The sequence below is a fragment of the Misgurnus anguillicaudatus genome, chromosome 17 (genome assembly GCF_027580225.2).
Source record: "Misgurnus anguillicaudatus chromosome 17, ASM2758022v2, whole genome shotgun sequence".
Lineage (NCBI taxonomy): Eukaryota > Metazoa > Chordata > Actinopteri > Cypriniformes > Cobitidae > Misgurnus > Misgurnus anguillicaudatus.
Window position 1 is genome coordinate 17,153,513 of NC_073353.2, and position 18,935 is coordinate 17,172,447.

An 18,935-nucleotide genomic window follows, 5' to 3' on the forward strand; every position below is an offset into this window, starting at 1 on the left:
CTGTGCGGGTAATTTGTTTATCATTATCACAAATAAATCTATAATAAAATATTCACGAAGAACAATAAAGATAACACGCACATTCTCTTAATGTATGTAGTGACTGCACATGAAGATACTATTAATTGCATGTCACATATAAAACAATTATGCTGTGTTATTTCCCAGACTGACACAAAATGAATTTGATGAAACCGAATATGCATTAAAAGAAACTAATTATTTAAAGGGCCGCTAACCTAGGTGTTTTCGGCAATATAAAAATAGTCGCTGGTATCCCTAGAATGTGTCTGTAAAGTTTCAGCTCAAAATACACCACAGATCTTTCATTATAAGATGTTGAACACGGCTATTTTTGGCTGCAATGAAAACACGCTGTTTTTGTGTGTGTCTCTTTAAATGCAAAGAAAGCCTTTGTTCCCCTCCTCGTATGCAAAATTGGGGTAGAGCGCTCACACATGTGCTTAAGACTACATCAAAACATGTGTCTCTGGCAGAAGGTTGATCTACGTGCTTATAAGGCTGTGTCTGTGAGCGGTTATGGTTGAGACGTAATCAATGTGACATCACATTGATAGGGGTTTAAGGAAGATTACACAAAGAAGAATTGATGGATCTGTATGATAACAGGATGTTTCTGCACACTCATTTTCTGCTAGAAACACATTTAAAAGTGCATTTTCTAGGTTAGGGGGGCTTTAAGGTATTCCTAAACAATACAAACAACCCAGTTCCTCTAGAGAAAACCTGATTCTGCATTCTACACAGCACATACTGTCAGAATAACATTTTTATCAATGTCACCATAAGATGGGGCTTTAAATGAGGGGAAACGCCATTTCGTAAACCCACAAGAAACAGGGAGTGGGTTAGAAAAGACAAAAGACTCTCAAACTTAATAAAAGGCTTGCAGTAAGACATAAAGCAAAAATGATATAAGGACTTTCAGCATAACATTATTTAGTGTGACAAGTATGATCAAAACCAGAGGTTTACCGTGTGTAGTTTATCGCATTTATTTGTATTTCTAAACAAACAAATGAGTGAATGGGAAAACAGTTAAAGGCACAAGGAAGCAGACTTCTGAGTCCACTGTAATATTACTAATGCGTGCCTTGAATGCATTAAAAGTCATTTTGGATAAAAGCATCAAATGCATAAATGTAACAGCAATTTCATGCAAATGTCAATATTACCATGAAAAATTAAGTTTTAACTAAATGTTTTTAACCATATCCCAGATGTCAATATTTGGTGGTTTAAATACCCATGCCACAAAAGGTCTCTGTTTAAGTTTTTTGAACACTTTTTATATTATGTTTCAGTTACAGTAGGTAACAAATCTACAAATCTATAAAACATCTCTATTTCCTCATAAATGCTCACACCCTGATATTTTTGATGTCTGGACTCTATCATAAGAGGTGAAAAATAAACACATTCCCTGAGAAAAAGTATTTTAAATTTTTTACTGAAAATGTCACATCCTGCTGGAATTGCTCAAAACAATACGGTTAAATCTATTGCTATGCAAAGAATGGTGTTTCATACATGACACACTTTCAAACAGTATTAAAATTTGAATGCAATATTCCAGTCACCAAGGCCCCACAAGCCAGTTCAACTTTTAACAATAAGAAAGACCTGGTGTTGCAAATCTTTTATTTCCTCTAAAATTGAATTCATTCTAACCACACACTACTGCTCTTGATCTCCTATGCTCAAAGCAGTCATGTTAAAAATGACTGTAATAAGATTTTTGGATGCTAAATTAAAGTGACTTCAGTGGACTTCAGTAGCTGCAGAACCCATTATTTGTGTAATAGAGCATTCACAGTGTAAACTTAGACCGTGATATCACAGAGAAGCTTTTTCTGTGAACAGCACTGAGTCAAACAAACACAACAAAGCTTTGCTCAAACATCAGTCTAATCACTGGCTAACTCGCACATCCCCATATGGTGTTAAAGTACAGAAGGCTGGATGTCCACCACAAAATGCCTTGACTGCCCTCTAATGGCCAAATTGGATCAGGGACTTGAGGAATCTTGGAGATTCTGGTTTAGTTTGGATGAGATAGGGTCAGGGGTTGACATTACATTTATATTTTTGTAATTTACTGTTTTGTACAGAAAACTTAATGTAAATGTTAAGACAATTCTGTGAAGATAACCTTGATATATTTAATGCTGACGGGGTAAGATCATGTCAAAGATTGAATTTAATGTGAAATCAATGAGCGAAATCAAACTTTGATGCTCTTTATATCAGCGTTAGATGATTAGACTTTAGTCTGGATTTCACAGAATGCGTTCCATTATTTGTGAATAAGTAATTGCTGAATGCTATAAATCGTTCAAACTTCGTAAGAACAAATACAGTTTTATGGTGCAGGCTACTGTACAGTACAGTTAGCTAAACTGTAGCATTAGCTAAAACTCTTACCTTTGCTCAGAAGACACATGAAACCAAGGCCAAAGACTTTAAGACGTGAAGAGATTGTTGACATTTAGCTGCTTAATAGTTTCCTTTCCACAGAAGAACGAGTGGAGACTGTGGAGATAATTTGAGAAGTTTTCTAGCATAGCATTTAAAGACATTTAATAAAAAAATCATAATAAACTATTTTCTTAAATATTATAATTAATTAACTACAAAAAGACATGTTTTTACTTACATTGCAAGCAGAAATTATGCGTGTTCGACATCACGGGGCTCTGCGTAGAACGATCGCAATATAGCTTCAAAGTCCCGCGAGATCGATTCGAAAATACAGATTTGGACTCGCTCTCGCGGAACTTTGATGTCATACCTCGCTCAGACTGCTCAGCGCCGCATAAAATTCGCCAACGTTTTGCGCGTTGCATGCGTGCAATTATATCCATGTGACCCGTGACGCATTTAAAGCGGTTTGTTTGTGTTTTCAGCTGGCATGATCATGGGAGACCAGTTTGTTAGAGAAGTTCTCAGTCTGTGCCTGCAAAGGCTTGCCATAGAAGAGGCTACAAACTGTGAAATAGGTAAGATATCATATTATTAATTTAGTCTTTACTTCATGTTGTCGTTTCATCTTATGATATTTGTCGTATGCCGCTTAAACCTAAACGGTTGTGTTCCCTTTGTATTTGCTTGTCCATTTTCCTTGTCCATTTTCCTTGTCCAACAATGAAACGCACATTTACCTAATTTTATCACGCTATGTCACATACATATGGCAAAAAGAATATAAGAAAAAATTAGATATTTAATCGGGTCTCTCATCTGAAAGGCATGTTTTTCATTTATTGTTAGTAGTACGTCTGTTTTTCTTCGTACATTTAAGTTATAATAGTTATAATAATTTTGTTATCAAGTTGTAGATTTTACCTTGTTTTACTATGCTCTGCTCTATTTATACTTCAAAAACATACTTGGGAAAACACCATTTTAAAAAAATTTCGCATTTAAAATATATAACGAGCTGTCTTTCTAGTATAAAATGTTTAATATGTTAACCAGATTAACTACGGCAATTATTTTCCTATTTTGTAAACTTTTATTAACTTTTCCCATAATGTGTATGCAAAAAAGCCAAATTTCCCCATAAGATGACACTTAATAAGATTCCCTTTGCTATCCTGGTTAACAACTCTCTGCAGTATTATACTTATTTTATGATAAAACAGGGGTATTCATAAAGGGGTTGTGATAAGAAAAGGGAGAGTTTCAGTTTCATTGTTGGGCTTTTTAGTCAAGGATGCTTGTGTTAATAATGCAGTAACCTTTAGTCACAGGAGGCGTGTTTGGTAAAAGCATTTCTACTACTATATTAAAGGCAGGGTCCATGAACTCTGAAAGCTAATGTTGACATTTAAAATCACTTAAATAAACACGCCCCTACCCCAATAAAATCTAAGCCTTCTTTTGATAGACGCAACCCAGGCAATGATGTCATTTAGTAGACACGCACCTTACTGCTGAATGGTTACAAGTGTGTTTTGGTAGTCATCCCGACTCCCTTTTCCAAAGCACTTTTCAGAAATCTGCCTTTAACCCGCTTCATATCTTCGCTATATTTCTTAAAAAGAAAATCAAACATTTAAAAAATGCTTGTAATAACTTGCTTGTTTAGATTTATTGAACCTTTTAGAATATGCAGAATTCATCCTATGATGATCTTTCATCTGTATTGAATGGCTCGATATGAAATAATGCTATAAAGGCTTTAACATGTGTTGCCATATTTAAACCTACAAGAGCTTATTGAGGTATTGAAAAACTTTGAGGCTGCCCGGAAAAAATGGCTACATGCTGAGCTGGAGCTGAAGAAACACAAAGAGCTCCTGGTGAAGTCAGATGTTTCTCGATCTGCTCTGGAAGTCAAACTGAAACATGCTCGAAACCAGCTGGATGTGGAGATCAAGAAACGCTACAAAGCAGAAGCGGACTATCAGTGTCTGGTTAGTCAATCTTACCAACACTAACAACATTTGAGGAATTCAGATGCAGACATGCTTTCTTGTAAATTAGCATTTTTATCAGGCTTACAGTACCTTTAGGTTATATGTCAGTAATTGTAATGTCTTATTTTCAGAAACATCACTTTAGTCATTTCATTAAAATTTAACAAATTTGACTTTCGCTGCAAAACCCTCTAAGTGCTTTTTGCAAAAACCTCCACTTGTAAATCAATTCTGCTTCTTTGGACAAGACACCGTAAACATTCACATATCACTAAAGATGCAACTAGAAACATTGCAAATAAAGTCAGAATTCAAAAGGTTAAAAACAAAGAAACTGAACCACACATTGGGGGTGCTGTGATCAGGTCCAAGTACACAAAGGACACACGTTTAATGCGTTTAATCCAATTCATCTTTCGTGCGCTTAAAGGAATTTGCTGAAAAATCGATGTGGCATTTAGCAGTGTTTCTGAATTGCCTGAGGCCAGGATTTAAAGGTATTTAATGAACATATTTGCTGAGAGCATTTGGTTAAAGGGGTGGTTCAATGGTATTTCATGCATTCTGACTTATTAACACAGTTATAGAGTTGTTTCCTCATGCTTAACGTAGGCAAAGTGTCAAAAAAGTAGTTGGGCGTGTTACAGAGTATTTCTGTGCCGAATGCACTTAGCCAGGGTTCGTACAAGTTTCGGAAGGTTTTTTTGGATTACGGGTCCAGCTGACGTTTCGGGGGTTTCTATACGTATCACTTCTTTTTATGGGCACTTACCCTGGAAAACCCCACCCATCCCTCAATCAGCGGGAGACGCTAGAACTTACAAACATCACATCACGCGGCACAGCTTTGTTTAATTTCGAAACTCAACAATGGCACGAAAGAAGAAGTGTGTTTTTGGATGTAAGGAGAAGAAAGCCAGCCTTACGGAAACAATGGATATAGTTTATAATCCGGGGTAGCAGCGGAGTTTTGCGTGCGTGTTTGATGCGCTGGATTTCATTGAAAATCCCAACTGAGTCATGAGTTGCATGCGCTAAGTAAGACTTCTGTCTTATGTTGGAAATAGGTGCATGCATATTATATAAATGACACAAACAGTTGGTGAATCATAAGTTAAACAGTGTTATATAGTGTTGCATGACTCGTACTTGCTCCTCCTTAATTTTTCCGTACGTTAACGGAAAGATTCGGTAAAGCTCATCTTTCTTTTATAAATCTGATTCAACTAAAGACTCTTCAGAGATATAAAAGATGTAATACTACTCTATAGATACTCCAGATTAACATCAGAAATGCAGAAACAGCATGTGTTATGTGAGCTTTAATATTATCTAATTTTTGACAGAGGTGAAGTAGTAGCTAATTCTCACTATATTATTGTTGTCCCCACCACCATGTAAAGTTACGCCATCTTTCTTTGCCATAAACATTTGGGCGGCAAATTTTCCCACACAATGACATAGATATGTGGAAGATGTTTGAATGAGGTGTTTTAGGAAGGCGTGGATGAGCCTTCACTTTTAGAAAAAATATCTCTGTAGGTTTACGACTTTAATCTTTGGGACTTTACAGATCTTCTATGTGCAAATTTTTTAACCTTCCGAAATCAAAGGAAAACGTGAAATTGCATCATATGACCCATTTAACCATTCGACCATTACAATTAAACAGGCTGCTTGATTCTGTACCTTCTGTAAGACTTTCAAATTACCATTGCTGTTGCACACTTGCACCCATCTGGGTGATTCTCACGAACCCATTGAAACACCACGGCACTAATGATTTTAGCTTTAAAATGTGTAATATAGTACCATTAAAAAGCATCAGAATTAACACAATACTGTGTTCTACCTTGCACAATGTGTGATTTCAACATAAGAATTTATAATTGGAAATTTTATCTCATTTTCTGCTGGTTCTCATTACCGCAATGTGTCCGGCTGTGTTTGAACATGCGTTATGTTGTAATTTAATCAAATTAACACAAAAATATTAAGATGTTTTGCTAGACTACTTCAGATGACAGAAAAAATATTAACTGAATATTCATGTATAATAATAATGAAGAAAAATTAGGAAAATGATGTGTCCATGCATGGTTCTCATCCTCCGCAACACTTTTTGAGAACAGTTTAAGCACACATACAGTATTTTAATAAAGTTTGATTTTGAGTGACCAAGCACATGGACCAGTTACTTCAAGATGGCTACCAGGTAAGATCATTTTTTTACAGTTAATTTGAAATATTGTCTTGTCAGAATGCTTACACGACATTTTGATTATCATTACCGCAACAGATGCTTATTAAATGTAAATTTAATTAATAGAAGCATAATACTTTGATTTTAAATGCATGTGCAGAATCTTCAAATTATGTTCTTTCAGGTTTGTCATGTCATTTTGAAAATATGTCAGTGTTGATGTTTTCTGACTGTTGCGTTAATGAGATTTTTTAGGACTTATTATTTAAATTATGTTACAAAAAGTGTTAAATGATAAGTAAAAGTTTTTAAATTAATGTTCCCATTTACTCCAGACTTTGTTTTTCAATGTCTGGTGGGAAAAAAGTAAATTTAAGCAATTTTTACATTTTCATGCTTGACATTTTTAAAACCAAGTTTTCGTGAGAATCACCCATCTGTTGTTAAACCAAGCAAACTTTCACCAAACAAAATACTTTACAAACCTATTTCATCAAACCTTAGACTGCGTCAGTGTGGGACAGATTCATAAAGTGTCAATCACGTAGTGCCGTCTAAACTCAAGACTACCAAAGTGTGGCCTTGTACGAGAACTTCAAGTTTAGGGTGCCATTTCGTACAGGGCCACCGTTCAAGTAAATGAGGTCAGTCATGTGTTAACATGCTGGTGTAGTTCATAAAAAAACAGAATTGCTTTGAGGTTTATTGACCATCCAAGTGGCTGAGTTAATGAAGGTACTTACCATGTCTTTTCTCTCATTAATTTATGTGACAGGAGCGGCAGATGCAGTTGATATGTGACGTGCTTGTGCATGACAGCAAATCAAGTGCCTGTCTTAATGATGAACAGAGGTCAATGCTGACCAGCATCAGTCACAGAGGAGCCATTGTCCCACAGCACAGAGGAAAACGGTACCTGAACGTGCAGCTCGTGCAACCTTTGATATGATATTGTTGATTCCATCATGTGTCTTTTTATCAGGTTATCTGTGATTGATGAATCCTCCTTCCTGTCTCACTCCGACATCAGTTATGACAGAACCGATGATGATTTGGTGAAGTATTGCATGAGTATCATAAGTTTGATTGGTGTCAGACACCAAGTGGACATGCATGAAAGCCATTAAAATAGTTTAACAATAGTTTTTACTAAAAATATCATCTTTTCACTGTGATTTCAAGGACTTGGACAGCACTGCATTTGTTAAGCCTCTTAAGTCAAGGGCTCGTGAGAGAAGAGTAGGTAGTGCTTGTACCATTTGTTTTTAACTTTCTGCTTTGTCTTTTATGTGCCAATTTCCTTTTCAGATTTAAAAAAAATCTAAACATTTATCACTATGCCTGTTAAGTTGTAGGAGGTTTCATGGGGTTTTGGTATTTACTATAAGCCTCATTTTCTTTCACTTTGTATTCAGCGTTCATCAATGGGCCCATGTGTTGGTCCTCCGATGCAGAAAAGGGGAAGGGTCAGTGGCCGTTCAGGAGATCTTTTGGGGTCTAGACCACTTGAGAAGGTTGGTAATTTTGTGTGTTAATTTGCCTTAATCCTTTTATCGTTTGAAGCAAGCGAATGCATTATACTGTAATCTAAACAAATAAAAATACACCAAAAGTGAATTGTAGTGCAAATATCATAACCATTTACTACAGTACATTAAAATGCATTGCATTGTTTAAATGGGGGGAAAAGTTAATGCTATCATTCATGACTTAAACACTGCCACAAAATCTGATCCGACTGCATTCTGTAACCGAATCTAATGTGATTTGGATTGGGTTTTCATTTACACTACAAACAAATAAACACTTTTGAATAAGATATGTTAAAAGTCTAAACATCTTTTCACATTTATCTGCCTGACTAAGAAGGTCTGTTAGGTGTTTAAAGGGACACCATGAAACTTTTTGGCCACTAGGGGGTGCTAGACACGTATTTTTCACTTCTAGCGCCCCTAGAGCCCACAAGCGCCGCAGCACAGTCGCAAAGGAAAGGAACTGGCCAACCTTAAAACTAAACTAAAAACTAAACATTTAAAATGCTAAACGATCAACATTTTGAGACAACAGGGAGAAACGCAGTCATGTTACAACTTTCTGATGAGGAACTCGTCGTGGCAGAAGCCATTTCTCAATCTGAAGGTTGCAGCCTCCGGATGTCGTATTTCTAAGCTGTATACGTCATCAAGACTGTCTTATTTCACAATATTAACAATTACAAAGTTGACTATTATACTTAGTTAATCGTAAATTGTTGCAGTATGCTTATGACTTGTGAATGTAATGCTCAGTTTACCTTAAAGGATTAGTCCATTTTCTTAAAAGAAAAATCCAGATAATTTACTCACCACCATGTCATCCAAAATGTTGATGTCTTTCTTTGTTTAGTCGACAAGAAATTATGTTTTTTGAAGAAAACATAGCAACATTTTTCTAATTTTAATGGACTTTAATAGAACCCAACATTTAATACTTAATTCAACACTTAACAGTTTTTTTCAACGGAGTTTCAAAGGACTATAAACAATCCCAAACGAGGCATAAGGGTCTTATCTAGCGAAACGCTTGTCATTTTTGACAATAAAAATAACAAATATACACTTTTAAAGCACAACTTCTCGTCGTGTAGATCCGGTCGTGATGCGCCAGCTGACCCCACTACGTCACCGCAATACGTCATCACGTCAAGAGGTCACAGAGAACGAACGCGAAACTCCGCCCCAGTGTTTACATGTGTTGAGAAAGAGGACCGTTTCTACGTTGTTGTATGTCAACTGATACTAATTAATGTCTTTATGGCAGTTTATTGTTTAAAATGGTCCGCAAATGTGCGTTTTATATATGTAACACGTGACCTCCCTACGTCACTACGCATTTACGTTAGATACCGCTGGACCGGACCTTGACGAAAAGTTGTGGTTTAAAAGTATATATTTTTTATTTTTCTTGTCAAAAATGACAATCGTTTCGCTAGATAAGACCCTTATGCCTCGTTTGGGATTGTTTATAGTCCTTTGAAACTGTTACGTCTTGAGTTAAGTATTAAATGTTGGGTTCTATTAAAGTCCATTAAAATTAGAAAAATTCTGCAATGTTTTCTTCAAAAAACATAATTTCTTCTGGACTAAACAAAGAAAGACATCAACATTTTGGATGACATGGTGGTGAGTAAATTATCTGGATTTTTCTTTTAAGAAAATGGACTAATCCTTTAATAAACCAGGCTTGATGACGTATGCAGCCTGCATATTTGACCTCCGGAGGCTGCAGCCTTCCAATTCAGAAACGACCAGACGTATTTCCTTGCCTTTTTCCAAACAAATATTGTTGCATCGTCTCTCTCTCCCTCGCCACCAGGATTTTCCGCAATGGCGCTCGTTATTCCTCTTTTTTGTGTGAAAATCGATCCAAATCCAAGTAAACCGATGCGTTTAGGTCTGCCGCTTTGTAGTACGTCACGCGAGTGACAGCGGAACGCAGCAAATGAGGAAGAGAGAAGAGAGAAACGCTCGGATCTGATTGGTGAATGAATAGGGTTTGGTTTTACACTGTGAGCAAGTTTGAGTGCTATAGCATCCTGGATTGTAATTTAAATATCATAGACACAGTAAAAGAAAGGTAAATACGTGAACACAGCATCTGAATACAGGGAACTATATGCAATATAATCGCCGCAATTTATAAAGAACATTGCATTTATGTATGAATCAACAGTTTATATAAAAAATTGCCTTAAAGGGGAATCGAACCCGGGTCGCCCGTGTCAAAGGTCCGTGACACTAAAGACTGTGCCACAGAGTCACATAATAGAAGTTGCTCTCTACACTCGTTAAGTAGCCTCCAGCAAAATTCATGTTAAAAACAAATTGTGTGGAGGAAGTGACGTATGCCGTAAAGCAGTCGAATTTTGTAGTTTTTTTGGTGCTCTGGTTACTACCAGAAACCCTAAGTTTTAAAATACGAGTAAAAGTGATACAGACCCCGTCAGGCTATAGTAGACATGTCATTCAACCTATTTAAAGTCGATGTACTATCACAAGGGTCTTGAAAATTTATTATGAAGGTTGAAAAATTACATGTTGTCACTTTAAAATAATCCCCTAAATAAAGCAGCTCTTGTTATTTACCACTTAATGAAACATCTCCTGGTTTATAACTCTGAAATAATGGATTTGCAGACTTCTAATGGGACTATAACCAACAGTAAGCAAAGCTTGAGAGGTGTGTTGTGAATTGTTAAACACAATTTTTGTCTTTCTTTTGTTAGGGGGATTATAGTCTATAAGTTTGTCTAATGTCATTTCTCATCAATTCATTCGTTCATCAGTCCTTGGCCGGCTGCGCATCACCGTATTGCACCGCCCACCATGCTGCTCAGATGAGAACAGCAGTAGACCATGTCTTGACTGTCTCCATCTCGAAGACTTGTATCACTCCCACTCAGCTGGCATTGTTTTCTAAGAGTGAAACAAAGCTGTTTGGCACTTTGAAAAACTACATTTGTCTTTATTGCCAGAAACATGGACACAAACTAGATGCTACTGTGGGTCATGCAAGATGATTGGATTCAAATGGATTTTATGTGTGTTTATCTGTGTGTCTCCACGTATGCGGTTAGGAAATTGAGACGACTGTTGTGAAGGCATCCGTCACCACTCCAGAGAGTGGAGGTCAGATTCACATGGTAATAGACATAACTCAGGAGACTCCGGAACATCCATCCAGGGCTCTCAGAAATGAACATTTTCCATCTGTTGCTGGTAAAAAAACACAGAAGCCACATTTTTAAATGAGTTCTTCTTTTCCCAAACTAACCAGAATCTTCCATTCAGAACAAACGTCTGTGTGGGCAACAAGCGAGGCCACAGAAGCTGAGACGATTGTTGAAATGGAGGTGACCACCCCAGAGCCCATACTCCCTCAGGACTTATCCCCACCCGCTGTCGATAAGACTTTGCAGCATGTATTCCAACAAAAAACAGTAGGAAACCATGCATTAAACTTTACAATTGTCTTAAACATTTGCATTGTCTTAAAGGGGACATATCATGAAAGTCATGTTTAAGTGCTATAAATGGGTCCCCAGTGCTTCTATCAGCCTAGAAAATGTGATAAAGATCAACCCAGTAACTTATTTTTTACATGTTTGCAAAGAATGGTTTACAAAAACTAAGTCATTGAAATCTGGCTCCCCTTGTGATGTCAGAAGGGGATAATACAGCCCCTTAATCTGCACTATCCAACGACGGCACTGCCATTTAGTGCAGAGATCAGCTCATTTACATTTAAAGGACACACCCAAAAACTTCACATTTTTTGCTCACACCTACAAAGTGGCAATTTTAACATGTTATAATAGACCCTTTTATAGCTCACGTGATTAAATAGCCTGCGCGTGCATTTCAGCAACAGAAGTGGTGTTATTCCCCATTGGTTCTAACGTATTAGCAACTCATAAAGTTTATATAAACGGTTTCCCAGTATCAAAATGTCTGGTTGTTGCGTTTGGTTGCACTTATATAATATACTAATATACGTATATGTGTATCTGGCAACTTTATTTTTGGCCATCTGGTAACGTCTTCTATCCACTCCACTATAGTACACGGATATGTAGCTGTGTTGAAAAAGTTGATAGTCAACTTTTTAAAATAACTTTCTCTGTCTGTGTTGCTTCACTGCTGATTCTTGCCATACTGAGCGTTTTACCCAAAGTTGAACGTTTGCTGGCGTGAACAGCAATGTTTTTGAAAAGTGCTGCGCTTCCATTGGAAACAATTGAAAACGTACTCTGGCTGCTGGCGTAAACGCCTTGATGTACAGTACACGGCCCCTAAGGGTTGAAAATGGTTATGTATAACTAAACTATTTGGTTTATTTACATCAGGGGTCTTCAACTACTGTCCTTCGAGGACCAAATTTTAAAATTGTAAATATGATGTGGGCTAAACTTTCACCCCTATTTTTACCTTTTATTTATTTTTTATTTTTTACTTTGACCTATTATATATAGGAGTTTGCTCCCTAGTGGCAGTTGTAATGAAATTTCAGTTTAATCGTAAATCCATGTCAAGGCAAGAGCCTTTTAATCTACTTTCAAAAAATCTCCGGTTGCACATGATTGAATTAAGTTTTCTTAAAATGATTTTTCTTTAAAAAAAATTAGTGGATCTATGTAATTTTAATTATGTACACCAGTTCAACATGATTGAATTAAGTTTTCTTAAAATTAAATTAATTTTAATTGATGTAAATTTTTTTAATACTGCGTTCACACTAGCCGCGATAGAGGCGTCAAGCACTAGTGATTTCAATTTTAAAGGTGGATTTTCTTGAATTTTAGAAAAGAACCGCCTTCTCCACTTTTTAAAGAAATGCAATTGCGCAACACTCCTGATTGACAACTAGGAGGACCAATAGTCTTGATGATCCACCCGGAAAAAGAAAATCCTCCGCAATACCTTTTAAGTCAATGTGGAGATGCGTTGACGTGCGTCTGGAGGTCTGGCGGCGCGAATGAGGCATTTAGTGCTGCGCTTTAGACGCGATTCCGCCTCATTCGGCCAAATTTACCGTTGCCACGGGAAATGTGCGAGTTGAAAATTTTTAACTTTGACGGAAAACGTGTTGCATTAACCAATCAGGAGCTTGCTCTAGTAGTGATGTGATTACAGGAAGCAAGCGGAGTTGCAGAAGCCCCGCCCATGATGCGAATTTCCGCGTGAATGTCTTGATGACTAGAATTTCACGCGCGAATTTGACGCCTTAAACGCAGCTGGTGTGAACCCAAAGTAAGAAAACCTAATTTAATCATGTCCAGGAGTTTTTTGTTCAGTGTATGTATTTACACTTAATAATTTACTTATCAGTAATCAATCGTTTTTAAAGGATTCAAGTGTTACTGATAAAGTTAAACATTAATAATTTTTACCTTGCACCTTGTGTTTTGATTGAAACGCACTGGAATACATCACTTTCGGTCAGCGTGTGTGACTAAACCACGTGACAAGTTGATTTTTTTATGCATCCAAAGCTCAAATTGGATCTGATAATTACGCACCCGCAGATGGTTGGCATCCCATGCAGCCCATTTCTGAATCTCTTTCCGTTTTTTCAGCCATCATTTGTCATGTACAGTGTAAAGGTAAAAGTAACACTGCTGATTTTAAATCAGACAAAGTTGACCGGCGGGCCGGATAAAGATGATTGAAGGGGCCCCATTTAGCCCGCGGGTCACCAGTTGACTTATCCTGATTTACATATATAAAATAGTTTTGTTATAAATTTTTAAAAAAATAAGTCAGAGAGAAATAAAAAATACCACTTCAAAAGAAAGTGTAAATAGGATTCCATTTAAATGGCACTGACTATTGCAAGATAAATGTATTTTGAAGGTGATTCGCCCTGAGACATGCACACCATGTGGGAAAAGGATTCGCTTTGGGAAGATTGCAGTAAAATGCAGAGACTGTCGAGTGGTGAGCCACCCTGAGTGTAAACAACTCTGTGTTGAGAAGTGTAGCCCTAATGCACATGGTTCAGCCCAATCCAATGAGGTATTTCCCTTTTATACTCATACATACATGTCCCCATATTGGGCTGATTTGTTTAAAATTGGTTTCCTTTTTCGATTCAGGACACATTAGAGAGCTTCGCCCCCTCTACACGTCCACGGATACCCTCTCTGATAGTTCAGTGTGCTCATGAAATCGAGAGAAGAGGACTTGAAGAGGTGTTTTGTTTGTTTGATAAGTAAAAGTTTTCTCATATTGCTCCAACAGTAGGATAGTTGCTTAAAGGATTAGTCCATTTTCTTTAAAAAAATCAAGATAATTTACTCACCACTATGTCATCCAAAATGTTGATGTCTTTCTTTGTTCAGTCGAGAAGAAATTATGTTTTTTGAGGAAAACACTCCAGGATTTTTCTCATTTTAATGAACTTTAATGGACACCAACACTTAACACTTACACTGAACTAAATGATTCATTGAATTTAATCAATTATTTTAAGGTAAGTGGTTGCAAAGTGAAATTTATTTAAGCTACATTTAAGCAAAAAATGTATATTTTTTATTTTACTTATCTTTTTTGTTTAAATGTAGCTTAAATAAATTGATTGCAACCACTTACCTTAAAAAAATTTATTAAATTCAATGAATAATTTTTTTTCAGTGTGACTCTACACTTTTTCAATAGAGTTTCAAAGGACTCTAAACGATCCCAAACAAGGCATAAGGGTCTTATCTAGCGAAACGATTGTCATTTTTGACAAGAAAATTAAAAAAATATGCACTTTTAAACCACAACTTCTCGTCTATCTCTGGTCCTGTGTTGCGCCCAAGTGACCTCACGTAATTGCGTAGTGACGTAGAAAGGTCACGTGTTACATATATGAAACGCACATTTGCGGACCATTGTAAACAATAAACTGACACAAAGACATTAATTAGTATCATTTCGACATACAACAACGTCGGAACGGTCCTCTTTTTTCCCCACTTGTAAACACAGGGGCGTAGTTTCACATACGTCATCCGTGACCTCTTGATGTGATGACGTATTGTATGAGGTTGCGCTGGTGCATCACAGGACCAGACCTAGACGAGAAATTGTGGTTTAAAAGTGCATATTTTTTATTTTTCTTGTCAAAAATGACAATTGTTTCGCTAGATAAGACCCTTATGCCTCATTTGGGATTGTTTATAATCCTTTGAAACTCTGTTGAAAAAACTGTTAAGTGTTGAGTTAATTATTAAATGTTGGGCTCTATTAAAGTCCATTTAAAATGAGAAAAATCCTGCAATGTTTTCCTCAAAAAACATAATTTCTTCTGGACTGAACAAAGAAAGACATCAACATTTTGGATGACATGGTGGTGAGTAAATTATCTGGATTTTTTTTTAGAAAATGGACTAATCCTTTAAACCGAACAGTCTATACACTCTCAGAAATAAAGGTACAAGAAGGTAAAAAAGTTGTCACTGGGGTAGTACCATTTCAAAAAGTATACTTTTGTACCTAAAAGGTGCATATTGGTACTTCAGTGGTACTTCTGAAAGGTATATATTTCTACCAAATAGTACATATTTGGACCTTTTTAAAGGGTGTTCTCCCAGTGACAACTTTTGTACCTTTTTTCTGAGTGTATGCTGCCCACAATCTGTTCAGTAAATGTCTGATGCATATTGCTCACAAAACAGGAAACAAATTTAGACTAGTAAATTCATCTGATTGGCTGACTTGCTTATTGCAATACATTACAACAGTGCAATTCATAAGTTTGATGGATGAAAATATGTTGTGTCTTACTGGTGTGTGTATATAGAAAGGTATTTACAGAGTGCCAGGAGGTGAACGGACGGTGAAGGAACTGCGGGAGAAATACCTGTGTGGGAAAAGTCCAATGATGCTCCACAAAGTAGATGAGATCCATGCTGTCTGTGGACTCCTCAAAGACTTCCTGAGGAAACTAAAGGAGCCCCTCGTAACATTTAAACTTCACAAGAGGTTTATGGAAGCTGCTGGTATGTTTGCATCAAAATAGTATGGAAATTATAATTTTTATTTCCAAAAACTAGCTCACGCCAAAATGTATACTGTAGAAATGTTCTTGCATTTGTGATCAAAATAATTTTCCTTCTCAGGGTGATGAAAAATCTGACATTGACAAAGTGATTGTTCACCCAGAAATGAACCTAAACTTGTAGTTAAGCAGACCTGCTATTTTACACGTGTGCGCTGTATTGCAGGTCATGTACTATAATAGCTCATGTTGAATTTAAGTCATTATTCACTCTTCAGACCGGTTTGCTTATCGCTTATAAGACACAAGGTGACCCAATGAAGCCTGGCCTTACTGGTTCCCTTACCTTTCTTTTTAACATCATGAGACACAAATCTTCCACGTTGTCATTGATGGTCCCATGCTTGACTTTCAAAACTTTGTTTGCTTTAGGGTGTCCATCAATGAGGGCTGTCTTTTTATAAAGATTGATTATACAAAATGCTTGCAATTTTGCAGAGGGTGGAAACCATAGCAAGTTTCTAACGCTTGTGTATCCCAGGGGCATCAGGATGTATGCTAGCCTCATTCATTTTGGGCGGATGGTTATTTCCCAGTACTTCTAATATAGTTGACAAGTCTCTGATGACTTGGAAACAATAATCATTTTCAAACGTTATCTCCCGAACCAGCGGTTGTCTCGTTCTGCATTTTAATTTCAGCCTATCGCAACTGAATGAAGGGTAAGTGGTAGTTTTAGGAGGAGTCAGGGTGTTCCTCCTATTATTCTTGAAGTTGTTTTCCATCCCTCATAGATTCTGCATGACTTCAGGGTAAATTACCTCCCTTTTAAATTATAAATTGGATTGAATGTCATAAGGAGAGCCATATTGTTTAATTTTCTTGGCCATGAATGGCTGTGGCATGCAAATCGGAGAAGGTTCTTATAAAGTACCTGCTTCTGATGATTGCACACCTTTGAATATGTACCGTATCTTAAAGAAAAGCTTATAAAGTGGTTTAACGCACCTATAATATCTGCTATTTTGCTCTTACGAGAGTGCGAATTTGAGTCCTTCTCTCTCACAGAGATGGCAGATGAGGACAAAAGCATAGAAATGTTTTTACAGACCATCAAAGAGCTCCCGCAGGCCAACAAGGACACGCTGGCCTTCCTCGTGTTGCATTTGCAGAGGTAAAATTTAAGGCTTTAATGTATTTCTGAAGTTCTTTGTTTTTGTTAGTTTATTAAATTTTTTTACACAATGTTTCTCAGAGTTGAGCTGAGTCCGTCGTGTCAGATGGATCGGAATAACTTGGCTAGAGTTTTCGGCCCCACCGTCATCGGACATGCGATGCTTGAGCCTTCTCCCATGACCATTATGAGAGACACAAACACTCAGCCCAAAGTAAGCTTAGAAAGTAAATCAATATGTGATCCTGCATGTATATGTTCATGTATGAAATGAACAGACTGTCCTTTGACTCCATTGAAACAGGTAGTAGCTCGGTTACTGTCCTTCCCTGTAGATTTCTGGGAAGGTCTCCTAGCTGAGGATAAAGATCGCGTCATTCCTGCTGTGGTGGATTCGCACGTCAGCCGTGCTGGTCCCAGCACCAGCAAAGGTACATGCATTAGGTCTCATGTTATGGAGTTTACATTCCAATATATATTATTCATATTCTGCTTACTTCATATTATAATGGCCATGAAGTGACATGTATTATGCACTTCCTATCTAATATGTGAGGGTTAATATACAGCCAGCCAGTTGTTATCAAATAAAAAATTCAACAGAGTGATTTCATAGTAATCTACAGATTTTTTTTTCCAATAAACATAAATGCAACTTTTCAAGATACAAACAAAGATTTTTACTTAACACTAAACTCTTGATTACGCATGAGATTATGCGAGTATCTGGCAAACGTGAGCGTCTCTTTTATCATAAACCCTTTAGACGCATCTGCAGCAGGCACTTATTTTGACAAGACACGTGAGACACACAAGATCTCTCAAATTGCAAAACACAAATTTTGAAAAAAGAAACCACACACATAACGGGCTTCGAAAAAAGAAGTCACCGTCCGCCACTGGTGAATGTACCTGGATAACTAGGAATAAAAGACCTTTGGATGTTGCCACTGACCTATAAGAATCAAGTGTTCAGGAGCGCCATGTGATAAATAATAATTTTCTGCTATCTCTTAGATGACAAGATCTTCAAGCCTGTGACCTCTCCTGAGTTGAGTAAATACATGAAATCGTCCTCTAGTGGCTCCATCAAGGGTCGAATCAAGCATTTTGGAGCTTTTAATAATCCGTAAGCTTATATTTTCCCAAAGCTTTTATTCCATTGATCTCAAGTACATTATGTAATACTGTTTTGAAATGTATAAACCCCTTCTTCTTTCTAGAAGCAAACCAAAACATGATTCAGGAAAGAAGAAATTCTTCACATCACCGAAATGATTTATTGTGTGTACTTGTTTATGTATTTTTTTTGTGTCTGGTAGTTTCACAGGGGACACTTTGCTTTGATGGCTTGAAAGTCTTTTCTACCACAGGTAAAAAGCACTGTAGCACTTTAAAACCCTACTTATAAAATAATTGAAAATGTTACTATAAATATTAGTCTGTCTAGAGGAATCATGAAGAGATGAAACTACATTTCAAAACAAATATAATTATGTGAAGTATAAAGATGTGTCTTGTTGGTATGGCTAAACACGGGTGAACTGCAATATTAATTTATGAATAAATGATCATGTAAATATATGTTTTGTCT

At 36.8% G+C, this 18,935-nt stretch overlaps 1 protein-coding gene across 1 annotated transcript; it reads left to right on the forward strand.

Moving 5' to 3' along the window:
• The first annotated feature begins 2,927 nt into the window (after window positions 1-2,927).
• LOC129451910 (rac GTPase-activating protein 1) lies at window positions 2,928-18,925 on the forward strand. The gene is made up of 16 exons (XM_055215453.2): window positions 2,928-3,020; window positions 4,237-4,439; window positions 7,421-7,557; window positions 7,628-7,700; window positions 7,828-7,884; window positions 8,061-8,159; window positions 11,261-11,402; window positions 11,475-11,623; window positions 14,037-14,198; window positions 14,279-14,374; window positions 15,970-16,168; window positions 17,236-17,341; window positions 17,423-17,555; window positions 17,646-17,772; window positions 18,359-18,470; window positions 18,565-18,925. Exons 1-16 carry the CDS (start codon window positions 2,933-2,935, stop codon window positions 18,617-18,619), a joined length of 1,938 nt encoding a protein of 645 aa, XP_055071428.2. The 5' UTR covers window positions 2,928-2,932; the 3' UTR covers window positions 18,620-18,925.
• The last annotated feature ends 10 nt before the right edge of the window (window positions 18,926-18,935 follow it).